The sequence below is a fragment of the Pleurodeles waltl genome, chromosome 2_1, assembly GCF_031143425.1.
Source record: "Pleurodeles waltl isolate 20211129_DDA chromosome 2_1, aPleWal1.hap1.20221129, whole genome shotgun sequence".
Taxonomy (NCBI): Eukaryota; Metazoa; Chordata; class Amphibia; order Caudata; family Salamandridae; genus Pleurodeles; species Pleurodeles waltl.
In genome coordinates, this window is record NC_090438.1 from 484,091,655 (window position 1) to 484,115,034 (window position 23,380).

Here is a 23,380-nt window from a genome sequence, read left to right on the forward strand (position 1 = left end):
GAGGAGATGTGGGCTTGCGGCTTTACATGTAATAGTAGCCTGGCTGCAGAGTTCTAAATACGTTGTAATTTTTTCATAACAGATAGAGATGATCCATGGTACAGGCCATTGGCATAATCCAGTTTGGATAGTACAAGCGAGATAGTAGCTTGTACCTTGTGTGGAAATCCGAGGTGGGGGAAGATGCGTTGTAAAGTCTTCAAGGTGATGAAGCTTGTTCATGCTAATTTGTCCACTTGGGCATTTATAGTTAACTTGGAATCGATGGTGATTCCAAGGTTTATAACTTCCTTGGATAATTGAGGAGGTGGTCCAAGACTGTCAGGCCAGACGCACAGAGGGTCATAACTTTTCCAGTCACCACATACGAGTATTTCTGTTTTGGAGATATTTACTTTGAGATGGCTCCAGGTCATCCACTGATCAACGGCTCTGAGGCAACTGAAGATTTCTGAGTTTTCAATGTTTTTGGGGCATTCTAATTTAAGTAGTATTTGTGTGTCATCTGCATAGTTGTAGCATATGAGATGAAAATCATTGATCAGTTCTGGTAATGAGATCATGTAGATGCTGAAAAGCAAAAGGTGAGATGATTGATCCTTGGGGGACCCCTGCTTTTGTGAGTCAGGGTTTAGACGAGAAGGGCGGCGAGTGGATGATATTAGATATTTTTTGAAGATAGGAAGTAATCCAGTTGAGAGCAGTCCCTTATATGCCGGCTTCGTGGAGTCTTTGAATTAGGGTGTCATGGTCAACAGTATCAAAGGCAGCCGAGAGGTCGAAGAGAAATAGTGCAGCAAACCCATTGCGGTCGATTGTGTTTTTAAGATCATTCCAGATTGCTATGATTGCCGATTCAGGGCCTCTTCCTGGGCGGAAACCAGTTTGGAAGTCTGAAAGTATAGTATTGTCTTCAATGAATTGTGACATCTGGGCAAATGCTGCTCTTTCTATCAATTTGCCCAGGAAAGGTCCATTTGTGATTGGTCTGCAGTTGTTGGGGTCTTGCGGGTCTAGGTTTGTTTTCTTTAATAACGGTCATATGTATGCCTTTTTCAGGTCTACAGGAAAAGTTCCTGTAGTTAAAGAGTTGTTGATGATTCTTCTTACAGGTGTGGCAGAAGAAGAAGATCGAAGAATGTTCTTGAAGGGTCAGAAGGGCAACCGGAAGGTCTGCTTGCTTTGACCAAATCCATAAATTCACCTTGGGATATTTGTTGGAAGGACTGTAGAGGCTGGGTTGGTTTATTCTTAGAGGGTATTTTAGGAAAGGGGTTGGTGCTGTTGGTTTTCTTCTGTTTTAAATAGGAGTCCAATGTGTCTGCCTTGGTTGTGTAGTGAGTTGCCAATTTGTTTGTGAAATCTTGAGTAGTGGGATGACTTCCTTCCATGCATGTAGGTTTTTCGAAATTAATTGAGAATTTTACAAAATTCCTTGGCTGTAGATTTAGCATTTTTAATTCTGTCTGAGTAGTACCTTTTTTTTAGCCTTTTTGGCTGATGATTTGTATATTCTGTTAAGTTTGTGTAGCTAAAGTTTGTCTTGACTGTTTGTTTTGAGCCAGGTCCACTGCAACTTTCAGATTTGTTGCTTTATCTTTTTAAGTTCTGTGTTTCTCCAAGGTGTTGGTTTTCTTTTGTTGTGTTTAGTTTTTCTGAGTGGTATTAGGATATGAAAAGCTTCCTGTAGCCATTCATAAAGTTTTGGAACACAATTAATTGTATCTAGATCTGTGTTGGCTGTTAGTTGTGTTTCTAAGTCATCAAAATTGAGTTTTCTCCATGGTGGATAGGTGCATGTATGTAAGTAGTTGTGGGGTGTGTTGATTTGTGGAGTTTTATATCGGAAAGATATCAAATGGTGGTCTGACCAAGTGACTGGCGTGATGCAATGAATGGTACCTAGTTCAGGCTTAGCAAAAATGACATCTAGGATGTGTCCAGCGATGTGTGTGGGATTGTGTACAATCTGATGTAGGTTCAATGCGACTAGGCCAGAGGTGATAGCTTTTGGATGGGGCATATTGGGTTTGTCAAACCAAATGTTTAGATCCCCAAGAATGCGTAGGTTGGAGTATAGAGTAATAAGGTTTGAGACTGTATCTAGAAAAGCATCTGGGAATGTGGAGTTGTTAGGTGGAGGTCTGTAAAGGAGGAGAAAGTTGCAGGAGGAAGTTGGAGTAGGGTGGCATCTAGTGAGGAGGGCTTCACAACCTTGTATGGAGATGTTGTCTGTTTTACTGAGGTTCATTGACTGTTTCAATATAATAGCTAGTCCACCTCCTCTCTTGCCTATACGGTTTTGTGTGATGGTTTGATAGCCCGGAGGAAGGGCTTCCTGCAACACTGGGGCCATGTCATCTCCCAACCAGGATTCAGTTATGAATAGTAAGTTCGGTTGTGTGTCTGTGAGCAGGTCGTAGAAGTGGTGCTTGTTGCTTTTAGAGTGATTGAGCATTTATGAGGTAGCAGTTTAGAAAAGTTGTGTTAGTGGTAGTGTTGTTTTGTTTAGGAGAAGGGTAAGTAGTATAATATGAGCTTGAAGCAGGAGTGTTGTTAGTTCTGATAACTGTTTGAGGCTCACAATAGTCTTGCTTTTCAATATGGTGTTCCTCTTCCAGCAGGTTAAGGAGGCATTTTGTTGGGTCTGTGTGTGTGGGTGGTGGATTTGGTGGCTGAGAGAGACATGAAGCGTGTACTGTTTTTTGTAGGGTAGTCTTATTATGTAATAGACAAGAGTGGCATGTTTATTTTGTTTACGTCTGTTTAGTGTGGATGGAGTATGAGTTGGGGTGGTGGAGGAGCATGTGGATCATGATGTAAGGCTCTAAATTGTGCAATGGAGGAAGGAGATTGAATGAAAGTTGCTGGGTTGGGGTGCTTGTGGTAGGTGTTTGTAAACAGTGAGGAAGTAGGGGTAAAGATAGGATGGGACTTGTATTCTTTGTGTAGCCCTGAGGTGGGAGTGGGTGTGATGATAAGCGTAATTAAAGTTTGTGTTGATTTGATGTGCTGATGTGTGTGGTCTGTATTGTTTTTATGGAATAGTGAAAGGGGATATTGGTGTAGTTGTTTTTGGTGAGGGATTTGTATGTGAAATAGTGTTGGTGAGTAGAATTAGAGTGTTAGATGGGGTGTTGATGTATTTTGGAGATGAATGTACGAGGTGTGTAAGAGGTGATGGATGTGTTTGTTAGGGGAGCTAGTGGTAGTTGCGATGCCTGGAAGAGGTAATACGTGTGGTGGAGTGAAATGTGTGGATTGTATGGTTGTGTGTAATTGGTGAAGAGAGGGGAAGGGTGTTTGTAGATTGTGTGTTGGAAGGCTTGGTTTGGGCATTGTTATGATGAAAGGTGGTCTGTGTGGAGCAAACAGCGGATAGTGTTGTTGGTTAGTATGAGCAGAGAGGGTATATCTGGAAGACAGAGAAATTTATACTGTGGTTTTGTGTCGTGTGGGTGATGGCAGGTTGTGTTAGTGGGAGTGGACAGAGTAGTGTTTGTTGTGAGAATGCAGGTGTTTGACTGTTGTAGTTGTGGAGGATATGTGCATATGTGTTGTATAATGGGTATCGTGTTGGGTGATGGGACATTGCAATCTGTCTGCGGTCAGTTTGTGATGCATGAGTTGGATGTCTTTGCAGAGAATGTGTTTGCATGTTGATGGATGTGTAGGGACTGAACTCAATCCTGGTCCATAGTGAATTGGGCCGCATTTCTGGCCCTAGGAGCTAGGCCCTAGGCCCTACCAGTCCTGAACAGGCAACTGCCCTTGTCCTCTCCACCCTTTGCCTCGACGCCCAGGCTGAGACGCGCTGAGTCCTAGGCTTAAGTAGCCCTACTGGCCAATAGGAACCAGGTCCTAACCATAACCAATCCAATTTCTAACCCTGATTCAAACAACTAATGGTATACCCAGCCCTAATCACCAATCATACCCCTAATCCTGACCACCAATCACAGCCCCAGCCCTAAAACACAGCAACCTATCAGAAGTTCAGCCCTATCCACCAATCACAGCCCCAGCCCTGGAGCCAGCAACCAATGGAATGACCAGATCCCAACAACCTATCACAACAACATATGCAACAACCAATAGAAACTTATATAAGGAGCAAGTTAACTGAAGTCCAGTCCCTGTGGCCAGGGAGGAGGCAGCTGCTGCTCTATTCAGAATCTCCTTGGATACAGACAGGCTGAATCCACACTTCCAAGCTAGCAGAGTCTACTTTCCAGGTAAGGGAGAGATTGTTTAAAAGACAAACACTGGAATACTGATTGCCGCGCGCTCAGAAATGTGGCTTTTTTAAGGCAAAAAAAAAAAGGGGGAGCAGACCGTTTCTAGACACAATTTAAATCACAGAAACAGATTAAACAGTCTCCTAAAAAACACACTCTGCAAGATGTATGTAGCCTTTTTACTTAGAAAAGGGGAGGGGGGGGTTATGAAGTCATGTGCCACAAACTAGAAAGGTAATTCACACAGCCACGGCAAAAACAAAATTTAAAAAAACCAACACTTTAAAAGGCCAAGCTGCCTGAAACACAGAGAGACCACAGTAAAACAGGCACGGGTAGCTGAAAAAACACTTTTGAACAAATATTATTTACCCAGAAAAGTCTGGGGGCTCTTTACATAGGTCTTTTAGCCATCCTTGAACACTGGGCTGTTTTAGGACACAGGGAAGATGCTGAGGCTCACAAAATGGAGGTGGCCTTATGAGAATATGACAGAAGAATATCACCCAGCAGGGATGACTCAGTTGTTCCTCTCACTCAAAAAGCCCTTTAAACTAGTTCCATCTCCTACCATTGCTTATTGGGCCAGATGGGTTCTTCAGGAAGCGGGGGATTGATGCATCCTTCTTTTGGCACCCACTCTACAAGGGGTCCTACAGCCTGGAAAGATTTTTCTTTGGGAGGCAGACTCAAGGATATCCTCAAAGCAGCAGTCTTCAGAATCTACAGTCAGGATATTTTTACTTTAAGCTAGTTTCTCAGCATGGCTGTTCTTGTAGTCAATCAGCTGTAAAGTAGCATAGGTTGAGCCTCCAGTCCTGACATAGAATGTAAAATGTCCTAGCTATTGCGAAGGAGTTTTAATTCTATTACGGACATAGAGGCTAGGATTATCCTTCCTGATCCGTTTTCTTGATTTTCACCCTCCTGATACTTTGTCAAATCCTTGCCGTTGGAATAAGTATATATCTGTTTGCTCTGTATCTGCTATGTCATACCTGTTTATTGATTTGTGATGGGTTGTGTTTACACCTTTACAATACGTACTGTTCTTGATTACTTTTACATTACATACTGTTCTTAATGGTCCATTTGATTTCTACTTATGGATTGTTATGGGCAACTGTTCAGATATCCATACATTTATCCTTTCTGGTCTGTGTTCTTCCTTCACAGGATCGGAATAAAAACAATACTTCTGAAAGACACTTGGGTCAGTCTGTATGCTCAAAGAAAGACAAAGAGCCTTCTGACTACCATATTTATGCGGCTGTATCTCTATGGTTGTTTTCTGGTTGTTGCAAAGAATTATGGGATTTGTAGTGTTTGAAAACATTAAAGTTACCAATTGTTTAAGGCTGCTGAGTAGAAAATAAAGGAAGAGTTAAGCAAGATCGTTGCCTCCATGTCCTTAATAGAATTGAAACTTTCATTCACGATAGCTAGAAAATTTTACATTCATTAGTGTATCACAAAGCAGAAGACAGTGTTAACTTCCGGGCGCCTTTACCCATGTGAACCTTGAGAAAAACTGAGGGCACTGTCTACAACTAAGAACTGGAAAGAGACATGAAGAGCAGCTATGGCCTTTCAGTGAAGTTCTGAATCTGTGGCATGATTGTGTGACGTTTTGAGTCAAGATCACCGTCTGTTGTGAGGTTCAGAGTAGTTATATGAGCTGGGCACTGACATCTTCAGGGCCTCAAAAAAAGCCACTGAACGTGGCATCTCTAGGAGGACAGGAACTTGATTAACAAATCCATTTACAACCTACCTTAGCCCTTCATGCTACATTGGTTTCCTTGTCTAGGTTGTGTGGCTCTACAAATCTGAAATGCCTCTCAAAGTCATTAAAATGAATCATAATTACAATTGACAGTATAAATAAATGTGAAGATATTCTGCTTATGTTGACACAAATTTCTTAAATAAGGATATATACCTTACTATCAAATTGTTCATCCTCGCCTTCCTGCTCGAGAGTCAGCAATTTAGAAAGAGCTTGCAGTGAAGAGACTGAGTGCATGCTGTCCATGTCCATCCTGGTCTTTCACCTGTGCACAAACTGTAGAAACAACAAAAGTTGATGTATGAGCTTAATGAAAGCTTAGTGCACTTACATTAAACACACATTTGAATATAAACTGCTAACCTTTGCAAAAAAAAGGGTCCTATTCACCATTTCTTCTGAATATAATGTGAAATGCAAAAAAGCCATTTGCAATTCAAAATTCCTCCTTTTGACTTATAACATAAGGATTAGTGAAAATTTTGAAGTGCAAAGCACACTTAATTAAAGTGCAAAAGGACAGTGGACGTTTCACCACTGCAATTTCAGGCAAAGGTGAGGAGTAGAAAAGGAGGCATTGCAGAATGGGTGTAAATTCCAAATGCAACTACCATTCGTACCATACCTTTTTAGTCTAGTAAGGTTATTTCCTAGTATGGAAACACACATAAAACTGGTTTTGTCAAAGGAAGGCGCAATAGCCTTTCCAGGTTTGTAATGGGAAGAGGACATCCTCAAATGTAATTGGGCTGAAGATGGGTGATTTTTTTGTAGAAGAAAAAACATTTTCCCAGCTGAGAAGCAAAACAAAATATGTTTCAGTGCAGAAGCACATTTCCTCTTGATTTACTAATGGAGATTTTCCCCCTAGTGATATAACTGACTTTGGGAAATAGGAGTACTCCTGGAAGTCTATACCTGTCAGAGTTCCAGAAATTTTACTTTAAGTGTTAACCTATATGAGTACATTTAGATTTGTGGATTGTGCTCTGTTAGTTTAAGGTTTGAACACTTCGAATTTATCACAAACAAGAGGCGGATCTAAGCTAAAAATGTTTGTGACCAATAGTAAAGGTCTCTAACCACCCTGCTTCCTAGAGGCACCAATGCTGAGAACACTGTTAATCACAAGGAGTAGAGAGAGCAAGCATGCTGATACACAATATGCACAGTTGTTGACCTAACCTTACTGCTCAACGTTTACTTATTCAGCGTTCCAATTCCATTTTAATTAAATGTATGTTTGCTAATTTTCTTTAAAATGTGGACTAAAAATATAAAATGTCTTTTAAAAGATAAAGCTAATTAAGCTTACTTGAGTATCTGAACAGAAGAAGTAGTTGTAATAAGATTCATGAAATGGGTTTATAGGTAATTTTCATCTAGTTAGTTAACTTTTTTAGTAATTCACATTTGTAAAGTCTTCCATATCAGCACCAACATGTGGTAAAGACATCGTGCCTGATTACGAGTCTGGCAGTCGGACCACCCAGACTGCCATGTTGGCAGTCCCAAAAAGACTGCTGCGCCGGCGGTCTCTAGACCACTGTATTAGGATTCATATAGGCAGGACTGCTGTCCACCAAGCAAAAAAGGCAGACAGCCAGCAAAGCAGAGGCTTGGATGTAGGAGGTCTGACCTACAGTGCCATCAGCGCCATGGCCAATCACTGAGCCTATTACAAACACAGTCGCCATGGCGTTCTCCTCGTGGCGGTCAACCAAAGGCTGTCAACCACCGCAGTCCACGTTCAGCCAAGTAACAGACAAGTGCACATAGGATTAATTCAAAAACAGCATAGCTGACACACATTGGCCAAGTGGACACACCTGCAAAAGACACTACAAAAAAAACACCCCTTCACAGACCACAATCCTTTTCATTTCCACTGCAGCACAGCATGACAGCATGACAGACCACACATCATTTCTTTTACTTTTTTTCTCATAAGGCAGCGCTATCTTTTCCATCCCATTTTACACCTTTCACACACATCGTAACATTTTTCCCCCATATTAACTTGTCTTGTTTAGTTAGTCACTTTCATCCCCTTAAATTTTCAGTCATGTCACATCTAAAAAAATAAACACACAATTTTCAGGGGATGATTTGAGAGTCATGGTGGATGAAATCACTAGAGTACAGCCAAAATTGTTCAGAGCTCAAGTCCAGCACACTTCTCTCAGTAGAAAAGTAGAAATGTGGGAAATGATAGTCGATAGAGTGAATGCGGTAGGTACCACACTGCGCACAAAGGAGGACATTAGGAAGTGATGGAACGACCTCAGGGGTAAGCTCCGTTCCCTGGTCTCCAGACACCAGCAGGAGGCCAAGAAGACAGGCGGTGGCCCTCCCAGTACCCTGTTAAGACTCTTTTCCTAGGAGATAAGGTGTTGCCCATCTTGCATCCTGACCTGAGGGTTTGAAAGGAATACCTGGGGGAGTGGAGTCTGTTACAATGCAAAAACTGTCACAAAATTGCCATGTCATGCATGCTCACAGCTCAGCTTTTGCCACTGTCTTGTTCACGTACCTCACCAACATTCAATATCCAGAGTATCTGAGATTTAACACTGTCAAGGCTAAATCTCACAATACCAAACAAACATTTCAGGATTCATTGTATGTCCCAAAATGTAAATGTATGCTCAAACCTAAATGCAGCCTGCATACAGACATGTAATACCAAGCATTTGTCAAGTGCTGGGGAGTAGAGAGAGTGACCTGACTGTAACTCCCAGAAGGCCCTGTTTCAGTAACTCCATACACCAGCCAGCCCAGTGGTCACTTGTCCAACTACCCTTGCTTGATAACTCTCAATTGAAGTTTACTCACCTGGGAGTGACCAAGATACGGATCATGCTTAACTCAGAGATGTGTCTGTCTACTTAGCTCCATCTTGAATTGCTAACCAAGATGAAACTATTGAGGACAGGAATGACACCTTACCTAGTGTGTACAACAAGTGTTCCTAAGGCCTCAAGATGCATCAGCAGATTGGTATTGGCAGCCGACCCATTGATAAAGCACTGTGCACATGATGACTCCAGTCACATATACAACAAAGTCCTGGGTTTGCCTCCATCCCACTCAACTAGGCCACCAAATGGTCAAAGATACATGTTGCCTCGCCACTGTGTTGGCTGCACTGGTGGTAAGATGTCTTTTTCAGGCCTTCTTCCAAAGTGCAACTGACATGCACATCTTATCTGCTGCTTGAGTCAAAAATAGTTTGGCATGTTCACACATCATGTCAAATCACCCAATTCCATGGTTACTTGGCACAATTGGATTACCTACAACTTAACTTTGTTCAATGTCCCTGCTTACTGTAACACAAAACCATTGGACGTAGAGGTCACCAATCAACCAGTAACAATGTACGTTTTTCATCAACAGGTGGATCTGCTACAGGGCACACTGAGGCCACAGAAAAAACTACCACTACCACCCTAGATGAAGCCCTCAGTGATGACAACACTCCTGGACTTGTGGACAGGGAAGACGGTTCTGGCCCATCTGGGCAACCTGGTCAAACAGCAACAGTGAGTCTCACTGTGCCTACAATGTCACCTCCCAGCCATGTTGCTTCAACATCACAGGAAACCGTTTGCCCCCCCAACCTGTGTACCTAGTACAGTTTCCACCATCTTGTGCCACCTAGTCCTAGATCCTGAGGTGCAGCTTAACAATGCGGACACTGAGGATCCAGGACCAAGTTGGAGAGGACACCATGTGCCAAAGGCACAGGCCTGTGGGGGTAGGAAGCATGGGAGGGATGCTTTGGGCCAGCGGGGGAAGCCCACTGAGGCTTCTCTTGGCCACAACACCATCAGCCACGTCTTGGGGTGTCTATCAGGAGTCCCAAGGAATGATGGACCAGGTGTTGACTGAACTCCAGGAAATCCGGCTACAGAGAGACATGTGTGAACAAATGGAAGCCCACAATTCCAACATGGCCTCACTAACAGGGCTGTTGAGGAACATACACACAACCCCGAGCAGGGCTTTTTGAAACCAATCTTCCCCTACCTTTGGCTCATCAACAGCTGGCCGATCAACATCGGTGACAGAGGAAGGGAGGCCCTGCCAGAGGAACAATGAGCCAAAGACACCCATGCCTCTGTAGCAGCTAATCTCCCCCCCCCCACCCTGCAAGCAGGGACGTCCAGCAAAGAATCCAGGAGGTGCAGATAGCAAGACACCCACCACTGCCAGCAATAACCCTCTTCCTTAAGGACCTCCTTTGTGTGTCTCACATTCACTGTGTGGACTGATCCTGAACTACGTTCCATTTCCAATGAGAGTAGTACTCTGGACTTTGAACTTCCAATGGTATGGCATCTACTCCAATGACTTCATTCACCATGACTGACCCTTTCACATTTCTTTTTTTGGTTAAGTCATGTCACATATATTTTCCGTTAGTCGTAGCTTCACAATAACATCACCCATCACCAACTCATTGTCTGCTGATTTTGATTTCATATTTAGCCATGTAGATGTGTCAGACCTTGTGAACCATATGGTGATGATCCAAGGTACTTGTTCAAGATGGTATATGTTGCATGTACATAGTTTTCAGGTCAGGATTACAACCATCCGACACAAACTCATAGAAACAAGTATCTGGTCAAACTAAACATTTTATCGCACAGTTCAGCACATAGGCTGTCAACATGTCAAAACTATTGGAAATCAAAAATGATTGACTCAGACTGAGTAAATGAACATATTTACAGGTACAGACCTCCAGAAAACGGAAGAAAAGGATTTCCCAGACACTGTGCTGTAGAATAGACAAACATGGAAGTGGTTGAGGCCACCAGCTTGAGCCCTATCACATACCACACCAAAGTAATCCAAGATTTAGACAGATGGCAGTGCAATAGTTCCAGATCACAGGGCCCAATAGAACCCAATGCTCATGCATCTGGTGGTATGAAAAAAGCATATGTCAGTGTTTTGGAAACTTCAGCAGACAAATGCTTTCCTGGAAGGCATTCATAGTGATAAGTCTGGCCTTCAAAGATCTTTATAGGCCCTGGCCTCCTCACTGACAGCAGCCATCCACCCCCCACAAATCTCCCTCCACCAGCTCCCTCTTCCCAATCAACATTCCCTATTCTGCTACCTGTCCCAAGCACACAGACACATCCGCATGCACCCACCTCAACACAAGCAGCACACATTGACACAAGCACTGGAAGACACACTGACACGCAGGCACTCCACATTCACCCACAGGCACCACATCAGCCACTCTTTCAACAGACACCTCCACCACTCCCACTGGCCCACACACACCCACCATGTGACACCACCTCAACAGACAGTGACACATCCACCATACACCCAGACAACAGCTCAACCCACGGACCCACATACCTCTGACACTATACCACCAGACACCACCACAACACCCACAGACACATTACCACATCAACCATACCTCCAGGCTCCACCCCAGCACACCGACACATCCACCACATCTACCATACCCAGACAGCACCCCAACACACATAGAAATCCACATCATCCACTGTACCTACAGACATCACCACCAGCACCTCCACCTCACAGCCCCCAAGACATGAAAACACACACACTCACATATGCAACAGACACCACCCAAACACAAGCAATGCCTCACACATGCACACACCCAAGGCATCAACACCCACAGATAAGACCACCGCTTCCACCTCCAAATCCCCAACCTCTTCTGACGACTATACCCATTTTCCCAAGGAGTGTTTCCTCTTTGACCTTGCCCTTTCCCCTATTGCCTCCAACCCTCCTCCCAAACCAGAGAGAGCCCCCCCCACCCACATCCCAATCTATCCCTTCCACATCAAAGCCCTCCCCATCACACCTTCCCCTCGCAAGCACTGATACCCCTCCCTACCAAAAAAAGAAGACCACCTCTCTGAAGAAAAAGCCCCCCTTCCAAACCCACCCATATCAAATCGGACCCCACCCCAACCAAGCGGTTTATGTGCCATTCTTTGTTAATGACTCCGACTCGGGACACTATGTCAAGTGGACTTGGTGTCCGTAGCGTAAGCCCAATATCATGTGGATGACGGCGTGACGATCTGTTGTTGTGCTTTATGACATAGGTAGATGTGTGTATTTGCCATCAGTTGCATCCAAGGCGGCATGGATTTCGGGCTCCATCTATGAGCAACAGCGGCGCCAGAAGTGTGTGATGGGCTCCTTGGCAGTACAGGACTTGCAACGCTGTCTACAGGTGTGGTGCTTCCTTTATACTCTCGGTTTCCGCCTGCTGGGACGTGGTGGTTGGACTGCCACGGTCACGTTGGTGGTAGACAACATCATAATGTATCCAGCGGAAACACTGCCTCTGTTGGCCTGTGGAGCCTGCCTCACCACTGTGGCGGTCTGCGCTCCCTGGCCTTGCCAACAGGACGCGGCTGTCTTTCCTCTAACGGACCGCATGCATCGTAATATGTTGTTCCGACCACCAAGCCGATGGCGATCAGACCGACGCATCATGGTCCACGGACCGCCAAGCTCATAATCAGGCCCATAATATTTATGAATAAACATTGTAAAGTGCTGTGTATAACACTACATCTACATTGTAGGAGAAAAAAAAACTACTTGTACACAGATGTTGAGCAAGCACTTCTGAACAACACAGATGAAATTACCTTAGATCTTGGGGCTGAAACCTTTGCCCTTCATGGGGTTTATTTGCAAACTCGGATATATGCAATACAATAGTTTATCTAGCGTTCATTGTTCACAAATTCTCTTTTACATTTTGACCAAATATCAGGGGCAGTGAAAGAGAATATTCAAAATATTTAACAAAATATGTGTTTGTGGTATAGAGGGACAAGAACCTGCAATAGTTACAGACTGATTGATATAGAAGCAAGGAACTATATGAAGAGGCAAACGGGTTAATTTTGTAAACATAAGCTAGTGATGACTCTTGAATCTCTTTGACACCAACAGAATGGATACTGACTGGCCAGCAGAAAGAGTTTTGTTAATTAGACTTTTAATGGGTGTTGTACAAAAAAAAAAAAAGTACTACAAAAATGTCAAGTGACATAAATAAAGATCCACTCAACTCAATGAAATAAAGTTAGTAAAATTAAGCGTTAATCACATTTTCACAATTAAATTCAGCAGAAGAGGGAGGAGTGAATTTGTGAGTAGTAGAATAGGACAGAGATTTGAACTTTATGATTTAGAGGCACAGATGAGAAAGGAAACTGCAAAGGCAAAAAAATACTACTATGTAAAACAAAAAGGATGCTTTTCTATTAAAAAAAATAGTTAAACACGGGAAATTGGCCTTCGAAACAGCACTGGCAAGCAAAATGCACACATACTGGCAAAGTTGCAACACAAAAAGGAAAAGACAGTTTTGGGCAATGGAAGATTTTTTTTTAGGTAACTTGCCTTAAAGAAGGGATGATCACAATGGGAAACTACTTTCGTGTAAATACAACAAAATACGATAAAGAGTTAACACAACATTTATGTTTAGTTGATTTATAGTATTTTTGTGGTAGAATTTTCTCACTGTTGAAGTGAAAAGTAAGTTTTTCGTTTATTATTTTACTTCAATATTTACATGCCTTGGATATGTTGCAGTACATATTTAAAAGATTAATAGTAAACAACAAAACCTAGCATTACTTATTTTACTCCTGGTTATAAGACTGCAGGTTACGAAGATTTTGGAAGATTTGGATGTGGTACCAGAGACTAGAGCAAGTGGTTTAAAATCTAGATCCAGGTGGATACCCACTGAGTGGAGGTAACAGCGTTGACACTTTTTTCAAATTGGTGTGGCAGGACCTTTTGAAGGCTGAACATAGTAACAAGGCTCACTATCGGAAGCAGCATAATAATTTGACTCAGAACCAATTGGAGTGCCTGAAAAGCCTATGTACTCGTGAGGATATTATTATAAAGGGAGGCAGATAAAGGCGGTAATATTGTGGTGATGAACACCCGAGACTATAATTTAGAAATTTGTAGACAATTGGAGGATCCTGATTGTTATGAGCAAATTCATTATAATCCGATACCAGCTCTTTCAAATAAGATCAATAAATTTTTAAAAGCTTACTTGGATCAACGGTTACTTAGGGAAGATGAGTACCTATATTTATTGGTACGTAGACCTAAATTTCCCTGTCTGTATACGTTACCTAAAATTCATAAGGATGCTCGTTCACCTCCGGGCAGACCTATTGTATCGGGATTGGGTGGTCCGACAGAGAGATTGTCTGAATATGTAGACATATTCTTACAGCCTTTTGTTAGTAATCTCCCCTCGTACATCAAGGATACCAAACATATTTTGGGTATCTTGGGTGATATTACTTGGGAACAGGGTATGATTTTAGTGACGTTAGATGTAACCTCATTATATACTAGCATTGATGATGATTTAGGTATGATAGCTTTACGTTATTTTTTACACAGTCAGTCGGCCAGTGTATATGGACATACTACTATGGTGTTGGAGATGATCAGATTGATCTTGGATAATAATTTTTTTCTATTTAACAATAAATGGTTTCGTCAAAAGAGGGGTGTAGCTATGGGATCTCGCTTTTCTCCATCATATGCGAACCTGTTTATGGGATATTTCGAACATGAACTTGTGTGGGGTTCAGAAGCACAAACATGGAATTCACATATACTCTTTTGGGGTCGTTATATCGATGATGTCATCATGATTTGGACGGGAAATGTTACTCAACTAAATGAGTTTGTTGAGTTTTTAAATTCCAATCATTTTAATATCAGATTTACTTGGGAATACAGTAGTACCAATATTACATTTCTTGATGTGGAATTTTTTATCCTTCAAGATAAAATAGAAAGCCGGTTGCATAGAAAAAGTACAGCCTGCAATTCAATTCTTCATGCTAACAGTGCACATCCACGCCATCAAATCTTTTCTATTCCCTATGGGGAGTTGATACGTGCTAGAAGAAACTGTAGTGTTGAGTCGGATTTTGTTGAGAATGTTCGTGATATTACAGCCAGATTCAAATCAAGGGGATATCCCACAGGGGTTTTGGATAAAGCTTGTGATAAGATTATGCGTATTTCCAGGGCAGATACCCTAAAGCACAGAAATATAGTTTCGGACAAACATATTAGATGTGTGGTCGACTACACTCCTGCTTCAATGGCTCTACGCAGATGTATGAAGAGGTTCTGGCATATACTTCAGGCAGACATAACTCTCAAGGATCTTTTATCAGATTCACCTCTGTTTACTTTTCGTAGGGGTAGAACTCTCAAGAATATCTTGTGTCCAAGTTACCCTAAGGTTTCGTCACATGACAATTGGCTCACTACCCACAATAAGGGATTTTTTAAATGTGGCCGGTGTGGTATGTGTAAGCTTAGCAAGTCAGGTATTACCAACTTTGCTAGTTTGATGGGAGACAAATTCCCTATTACTACCCACATTACTTGTGACAGTTGTTTTACGATATATATGATAATTTGCAAATGTGGGTTGTATTATATTGGCAGTACTATCAGACCCCTGAAAGTCAGAATTGGTGAGCACTATAGAGCTCTTACTTATCGAGATGAGCGTTATCCCATTATCACACACATGAGTCAATGTCCGAATCAGACGGACAGATGGACCTTTGAATTTTTTGGTTTTGAGACAGTTGGAGTTAATCCACGTGGTGGAAATAGGGAGTTACAATTAAGGAAAAGGGAATGTCAATGGATTCTCAAACTTAGAGCGGTAGAAATGGGGCTTAATTCAAATTATGAGATGGAATATTTTCTAGATGGATGTTAAGTGATTGTAGGAACTATATATTATTGAGTTATTTTTTATTAATTTATGGGTCTTCTCGGTGTCGTTAAACATTATGTTTTATGGAAATAATAATTATTTGTGCTTAGGATAACCTATGTATTAGATAATTAGCATGCAATGTACTTTGATCATGTATGATTAAGTTTAACTGTACATAAAATAATTGTGCATTGCATAGCCTTCTCCATTTGCCTACGTTGTATTATCACTCACTTGTCATGATTATTTTCAGAGGACAATATTATTAATTGTTTATATTGTTCCATCTCAGCCGGGTTTTACAGGAGAGATGGGAACTATGGCACATTTGTTTTGTGAATTTTGGATTTTTTGAACTATTGACTGAATAATGACATACCTTCATGGGATATTATATGGTCATATTGGTTGTGTGTGTAACATATTGGAATTTTGATTGATGTTTTGATTTTAAGTAGTGGTAGCAATTTGATTTGATCTGGTATATTAGTGGCAGTATTTGGATGAATTTCATTTTTCCAAGATGGCGCCCGTAATCGGCCAGCATTTTGGAACGTGTATTTACGAGTCGCGCTTTCTTGTTAGCTAAACGCGCGCCGGCTCAGCAGGTAGCTATTTAATGACGTAATTCAATGCAGTCGGGTTTCACATAATGGCTGTTATGATCGGAACTGCTAAACGCGGCTCCGGTCTTTTATAGGATATGCATACATGGATCAGGTAAATATACTATTAATACTGGTGCTATACAGGAATTATATCTAGAATGTAATACTTAGTGTAACTTGTTTTCTTTGTGTTGATTGATTTTTCGATATTACTTGTTTTGTCAGAGATGCCATGTATATACAGTTACAACTTTACGTCGACATGGCCGGGTGGCCGTAAATGGGTGATTCGGCACATGTTTATTGGGAGTTTACAGTACTAAGCGTGTTTCTTATTTGAATCGAGGTATGATAATTTTCACTGGGTCTTTCACGATTTGGAGAGACTGTTTATCGGTTTATAGTATATTACTATTTTGGTGACACTGGGATGAGTTATGTGTAGTTGTCGTTTACACTTATTTTATTATAGAGCTTAGCAGTTTTCTTTTTCACTGGTATGTGGTTGATTGTGGGTGTTGCCTTGGTTTTCCTTTCTCTCTCGTCACACTGGGCTGAGATGGATGCGATTTTCACCATGGAATTATTTGCTATGACATTTGCTATAAAATTAATTTATGGATTTAGATCTCAATTTTAAATTATTGCATATTTGATAACCCATGTCCTGTGGGTTGCTTTAGTTTTTGCGTTGTTTACTAATTTCAGATATACAAAACATGTGTTGATATGTTTTGCTATCTTATATTTATAATTTACATATATTTCATATTTTGGGTTCTTTACAGCCTTGACAAAGTCACGGGGAGTACCCACTCCCACGACGAAAAACGTGTTGGCTGGGGTTGGTGTTTGTTTCACTGTTTCATTAAAGGATGGATTCGTCAATCAACTCGAATTTTGCTGGACTGTATTAATTTAAACCTTTTCAGCGATTGGACTATTAATCATTGATTTACTTTACTGTGTTTGTTAGATTTGCTTCTAATACTACATTGTTATATATTATTGAGTGCCCAAGTCTTTAGTATTTAGTAATTATAGCTGTGTTTTTCACAGTTTATGGGGGTTGGGGAGATTCCTCCGAGGCCTGGAGCACCAACGCTATAATACTCTGTTCTATGTTTACTTCATATTGGTACTTTTGTGAGCGCTTCTTTTTCTCTTTTATTTCTCCCCTTTAGTATTATAAGACTGCAGAGGATATGTGAATGTTTAGTTCCGATTACGGCTTTTACAAAAGATGCTTTCAGTTCAGATTTGGATTTGTTTCTGGTAATATCCAGAATAGGATCCTCTAACTCTTTCAAAGCGCCAGGTGTTCAAGTGTAACTCCTTTCCTAGTTAGGTAACCAGACACATTCTTAGTACCAGAACAATGCACTTAAAAGGACAGCAATAACATAAATTAAATTTCAATTAACAATTTCTACGGGGTTTAGGAAGGACTAATTCGTATTGCATGTATTAGTTCACTTTTGCAAGGATTCGAAAATGGAAAATGTGTACACATACATGGTTTGTAAGCTAAATGACTGCTTCACCAGAGGCAAGTAACAAGAATTTGCTAGGGGAGGACGGAATTAATATTCCCATGCTTCTAAAACACACCTGATGAAAGTACTTAATTTCCCTTTTGTCAGCTATTTTATGGGAGATGGATGTCTGCAGCTTAGATTGTTGTCCTTTCTGGAGGCTATAGGTAATTAAACCCGAAACCCTGATATTTCTTTGCCATGATAAACCAAGTTACTATAGAAAACACTTTATGATATTGGGCAAGCTTGACATTCTACCACTGTGAGCAGTACACCTGTGAGAAACATACTGTTTCCACTAGCAATGCTGTTTCCATAAAGGCATTTGCACCTATTCTACAATCCGCAACCAATGTGTTAAGAAACCAACAAAGTGGAGGCGGCATTCTGAATTTTAGCCACACAGAATGAGAAAACAATTAAACAGAATATAACTAAATAGTATTTATCCACAACCACAAAGAATGATAAAAAATCATGCAGAATTTGAAACGAGTTAGTGAATTGTTAGACTAATCCACAACCATCTAGCTCCAAGAGCATCCTAAAGTACAATTAATGATGGATTCAGTCATCAGGGGAACAACCTTTAAAACTACCATGCTATTCTTCTAAACGATGAAACCGGAATTTGCTCAGATATTTTGCTAGAGGCTGTGGTAACTTGCAATACGAGACCAACAGCATTATGTTTAGTGTTTAACTTTACTAAATTAAGTGTGCTTGGTATTCCTACCAGGAAGTCACTGGCTCAATCAGGGGGCTGCAATCTAATCCATTTTTTTTATCCACAGTGACTTAGGGCGCGCCAGAGACACTAGTCTATGGATCTTGAGTCCTATGTCACTGAAACTAACAGCCTGGAATACAGCAGGTGCGCCGAGGTGAAACAGGGATGGAGATCGTGAACCCAGTTTAAGCTATAAGTACAGCGCCCATCTATGAAGAGAAAGTAGGGCCCTTACAGACGTTAATCATACAGAAATGGTATCCCCATATAGACGTTATTCCAGCAAAGAGAACAGAAAAGCACATGGCAACAGCAAAATAACTGGGAGTGGGGCCATCACCACCTGGTTTGGCACCAAAGTGAGGCAGGAGTGGCTCAGAGAGTTTGTATGAACTGGACCACTTGTACTATAAAGCAATGCGGAAGGCTCTGTGTCAAAAAACCGTGATGGTCCAGAGTGAATTATTAAAAACTAGAGCCTGTTAGGTCTCTGACTTATGTATTTCATAAGTGTATGTGGATTTTTCGAATGTATTGTTATTTCTATAGTGTAGATTTTAAATCAAGTTGCAAAGTTTTCCACCAGTTGTCAAGGTCGGTATTAGAACTAAAGTCCTGTGGATTCAAAAGTCTGCAGTCTCACAAGACCACATCTCTCCCTAAATGTTCATAATGACATATGAGGGTGACGGAAAGGCATGAGGCTTCCCTGTCACCAAAAGAACAAGTTACTTACCTTCGGAAACGCTTTTTGTGGTAGATACAGTCGCCACCTGTGGATTCCTCACCTTATGAATTCTCCCAATGCGCCAGCATTCAACAGAATTTTTTTTCCTAGGTCTCCACATCGACGAGGACGTCACAATTACATGGCTCTGCTTGCGACTCCGTCTGACGTCATCGGAGCCATAATAAGTCGCAATTGTAATGCTGCACTCCAGGAAAGGTTGTATGCTTTTTAATTCAGTCATGTATAACACTAACCATCACCACCAACGCGTTTCGACCTAAAAACTATAGAGGACTTAAATAAAGAGGGTTGATCAAGTAGACAAAGAAAAATTGTCAGTGCCGATAAATAGCCTTTCACTGTTGCAACTACGCAACCTTTCTGTGCTAAGGAAAGAGCAACCTGCAAAATATTAGATAAATGGGTCTTTAAGGGATCAATTTGTCTCTCTCCACACCAAGTAACACATTTTGCCCATCTACTGGCATAGACAGTCTTGGTGGAGTGTCGCCTGGCCGATAAGATAACATCCACCACTTCTGGAGGGAGAGATAAAGAACTCAGATTGCCTGTTCAATCTCCAAGCATGTAGGTGCAGGCTCTGGAGGTGGGGGTGTAGAACCTGCACCTGCAACTGCGAGAGGAGGTCTGCCCTGTGAGGGAGATGGAGCGGAGGGCACAGTAAGAGTTGAAGAAGGTATGTGTACCACACCCTTCTTGGCCAATCCGGGGCTATTAATATGACTTGGGCCCAATCTTGGTGAATCTTCCTCAGAACTCGAGGAATCAAGGGTATGGGAGGAAATGCGTAAAGCAGTTAGTCGCCCCAGGTCAGGTGAAACGCGTCCCCCAACCTCCCCTGCATCGGATACTGGAGGCTGCAGAACAGTGAGCAGTGAGCGTTCGTGAGTGGCAAACAGGTCTATCTGAGGTGCTCCCTACATCCGGAAGACGTGAAGAACCACGTCCGGATGGAGATGCCACTCGTGATCGGCCAAAAAGTGCTGACTGAGACTGTCCACAAGTACGTTGGGACCTCCATCCAGATGGTTTGCTACTACGCAAATCTGATGGTCCTGTGCTCAGGACCAGAGCCGCAGAGTCTCTCTACAGAGAAGGTATGACCCTACTCCTTCCTGCTTGTTGATGTACCACATTGCGGTAGTGTTGTCTGTTAAGACTCGTACCAAACGACCACAAATGGATGGGAGGAAGGCCTTGAGAGCCAGACGTATCGCCCGCAATTCCAACAGATTGATGTGAAACATCTGTTCTATTGGAGACTAAAGGCCTTTGCTCTCCAGGTCCCCCAGATGAGTTCCTCACCCTAGAGTGGAAGCATCCATTATGACTGTGGTCACCGAAGGTAGAAGACAAAATGGCCTTCCTCGAGAGAGGTTGCCATCCACAGTCCACCATTGTAGATACACTGCAGCGTCTATGGAGATAATTATTGAAGCCTCAAGATACCCTTTGTGTTGAAACCACTGCTTACGGAGGCACTACTGGAGAGCCCTCATGCACAAACGTGCGCAAGTGACCAACAAAATGCAGGAAGCCAAGAGAACGAGCAGACGTAGGACCTTGAGGGTTGGAACAGTCACTCCCTTTCGATATATCGGAATCATTGCCTGAATGTCCTAAATCCTCTGTGGAGGAGCGTAGGCCCGATTCATCGTTGTGCCCAGTACTGCTGCTATGAACAGGAGGCGTTTAGAGGACTCTAGGTGAGACTGGGGCACGTTTACTGTAAAACCCAGGTTGAACAACAACTGGGTTATCACCTGCAAATGATGCAGCACAAACTCTGGGGATTCGGCTTTGATCAGCCAATCATTTAGGTAAGGGAATCCAGATATTCCCTTCCTTCTGAGTTCCACTGCAACCACTGCCATCACCTTCGTGAAGACTCGAGGTGCAGAACTAAGACCAAAAGGAAAGACCGCAAACTGGTAGTGCTGCGACCCTACCATGAACCGGAGATAGTTCCTGTGTGACTTCAGAATAGGGATATGAAAATAAGCATCCTCAAAGTTGATAGACACCATCCAGTCCTCCTTGTTCAACGCAAGAAGCACCTGTGCTAGGGTCAGTATTTTGAACTTTTCCTGTTTGACAAACCAATTCAAAATCCTCAGATCCAAGATAGGCCTCAATCGACCATCCTTCTTGGGAATCACGAAATATCTTGAATAACATCCCTGACCCCTTTCCTGCTCCGGAACCAACTCCACTGCACCTTTTAACAAAAGGCTTTGCACCTTTGCAACAGGAGATGCTCTTCTGAACAAAATGATGGGGAGGTCATGGAAGATGAGACTCCCAAAAGGGAAAAGCATAACTGTTTCCCACTATGCTCAACACCCAAGAGTCCGATGGTATTAACTCCTACTCATGGAGAAAAGGTAACAGCCCTCCCCCTACGGGTAGGGCATAATGGTAAATGGAGTGAGAACTAGCGCTGCTTCCCTGACTGGATTCCCCCAGAGGATGAGGAGGGAGGCTGTGTGGCTACTCGCATTCCAATGCTCCCACAGCCCCTATAGGACCTGTAGAAGGGGATGGTAGGCTGCTGGACATGGGACTGTTGTATTCCACAAAAGGATGACCCACAGCCAAACCCTCTGAATCTTCTGAAAGATCTGAAGGACGTGGATGAAGAAGACTGAAGGCCCAAAGATTTTGCAGTGGCTCTGCTGTCCTTGAACCTTTCCAGGGCTGAGTCCTTCTTTGCCCCAAACAGTCTTGCATCACCAACTGGGAGGTCCATCAACGTGACCTGCACATCAGATGAAAAACCAGAACCTCGGAGCAAAGCATGCCTCCTAGTCGCAATGGAAGTCCCCATGGCTCCAGCAACTCAGTCTGCAGTGCCCAGACCGGACTGAATCAACTGCTTAGCTGCGCTTGACTGTCCTGCAACAGTTCACTTAAACATTCCTGAACTTCCTGCGGCAATTTAGGGACAACCTCCTTCGCAGTATCCATTAGGGTATAGATATATCTCCCCAGTACACATCATTCAGTGATTTTAAGGCCATGCTTCCTGAGGAGAAGCATTTCTTTGCAGACTGCTCCATGCGCTTGGACTCCCAATTAGATGGTGTTCTAGGGAATGATCCCGGAGCCGACCGTGAAGAACAAGAAGGTTGCACCACCAAGCCTTCCGGTGTTGGGACAGAAATTGTGGATCACCTGGAGCAACTTTATACCTTTTGGCTACAGTCTTTGAAACCGCAGATGTAGTGACCGGTTTCTTCCATATTTCTAATATAGGCTCTGTCAGAGCATCATTGAAGGGGAGAAGGAGTGCTGAAGAGGAAGCTGATGGATGAAGAACCTCTGTCAGAATGTTGTTTTTTAACTCTGACACAGGCAGTGGCAAGTCCAAAAATTCTGCTGCCTTCCTAATCACCCCATGGTAGATAGTAGCTTCTGCCAAGAGTTCACCTCCAGGGGATAAAAGCTCCCACTCAGGGAATGTATCCAACCAACTAGCAGTATCTAATTCCTGGAAATCATACAAAGGCCCAGGAATTTCTCCTTCTTCCAACTGTTGTTGTTGTTCCTCTAGATACTGCTGCTCTTACAGAAGTCCTAAGGCCTTCTTTCTAGACCTTAGCCTAGACTCCAAGCGTGGTGTCAATAGAGAATTCATCGACGTCGATGACACCCTTAAAGTAGAGGGCAAGACTGGTGGAGGAGGAGCCGAATCCACACTCTGTGCCAGAGTAGAGTGTCGAGATCTATCGGAAACCGGCGACGCTGTCATCTGGGGTAGAGGTGACATCCTCGGCGTCGTGCCAGTACCATCGAAAGGTGTTGCTGGTAAAAAGGGCATAAATGGAGCCTGCTTATACGGCGCTGGCAACCCCACCTTAAAATACAACAGACAAATGGGACCAGAAGATGCACCAAAGG

The 23,380-nt window shown here is 42.6% G+C and overlaps 1 protein-coding gene across 1 annotated transcript in view; it reads right to left on the reverse strand.

Annotated features, from left to right (window-relative positions):
• Positions 1-23,380, reverse strand: part of DNAAF6 (dynein axonemal assembly factor 6) — a 195,963-nt gene that overhangs the window by 140,851 nt on the left and 31,732 nt on the right. The window contains exon 2 of the mRNA XM_069213733.1: positions 6,181-6,303. Within this exon, the coding sequence (XP_069069834.1) occupies positions 6,181-6,279 (99 nt within the window). The 5' untranslated portion in view covers positions 6,280-6,303. The remainder of the gene's footprint in view (positions 1-6,180; positions 6,304-23,380) is intronic.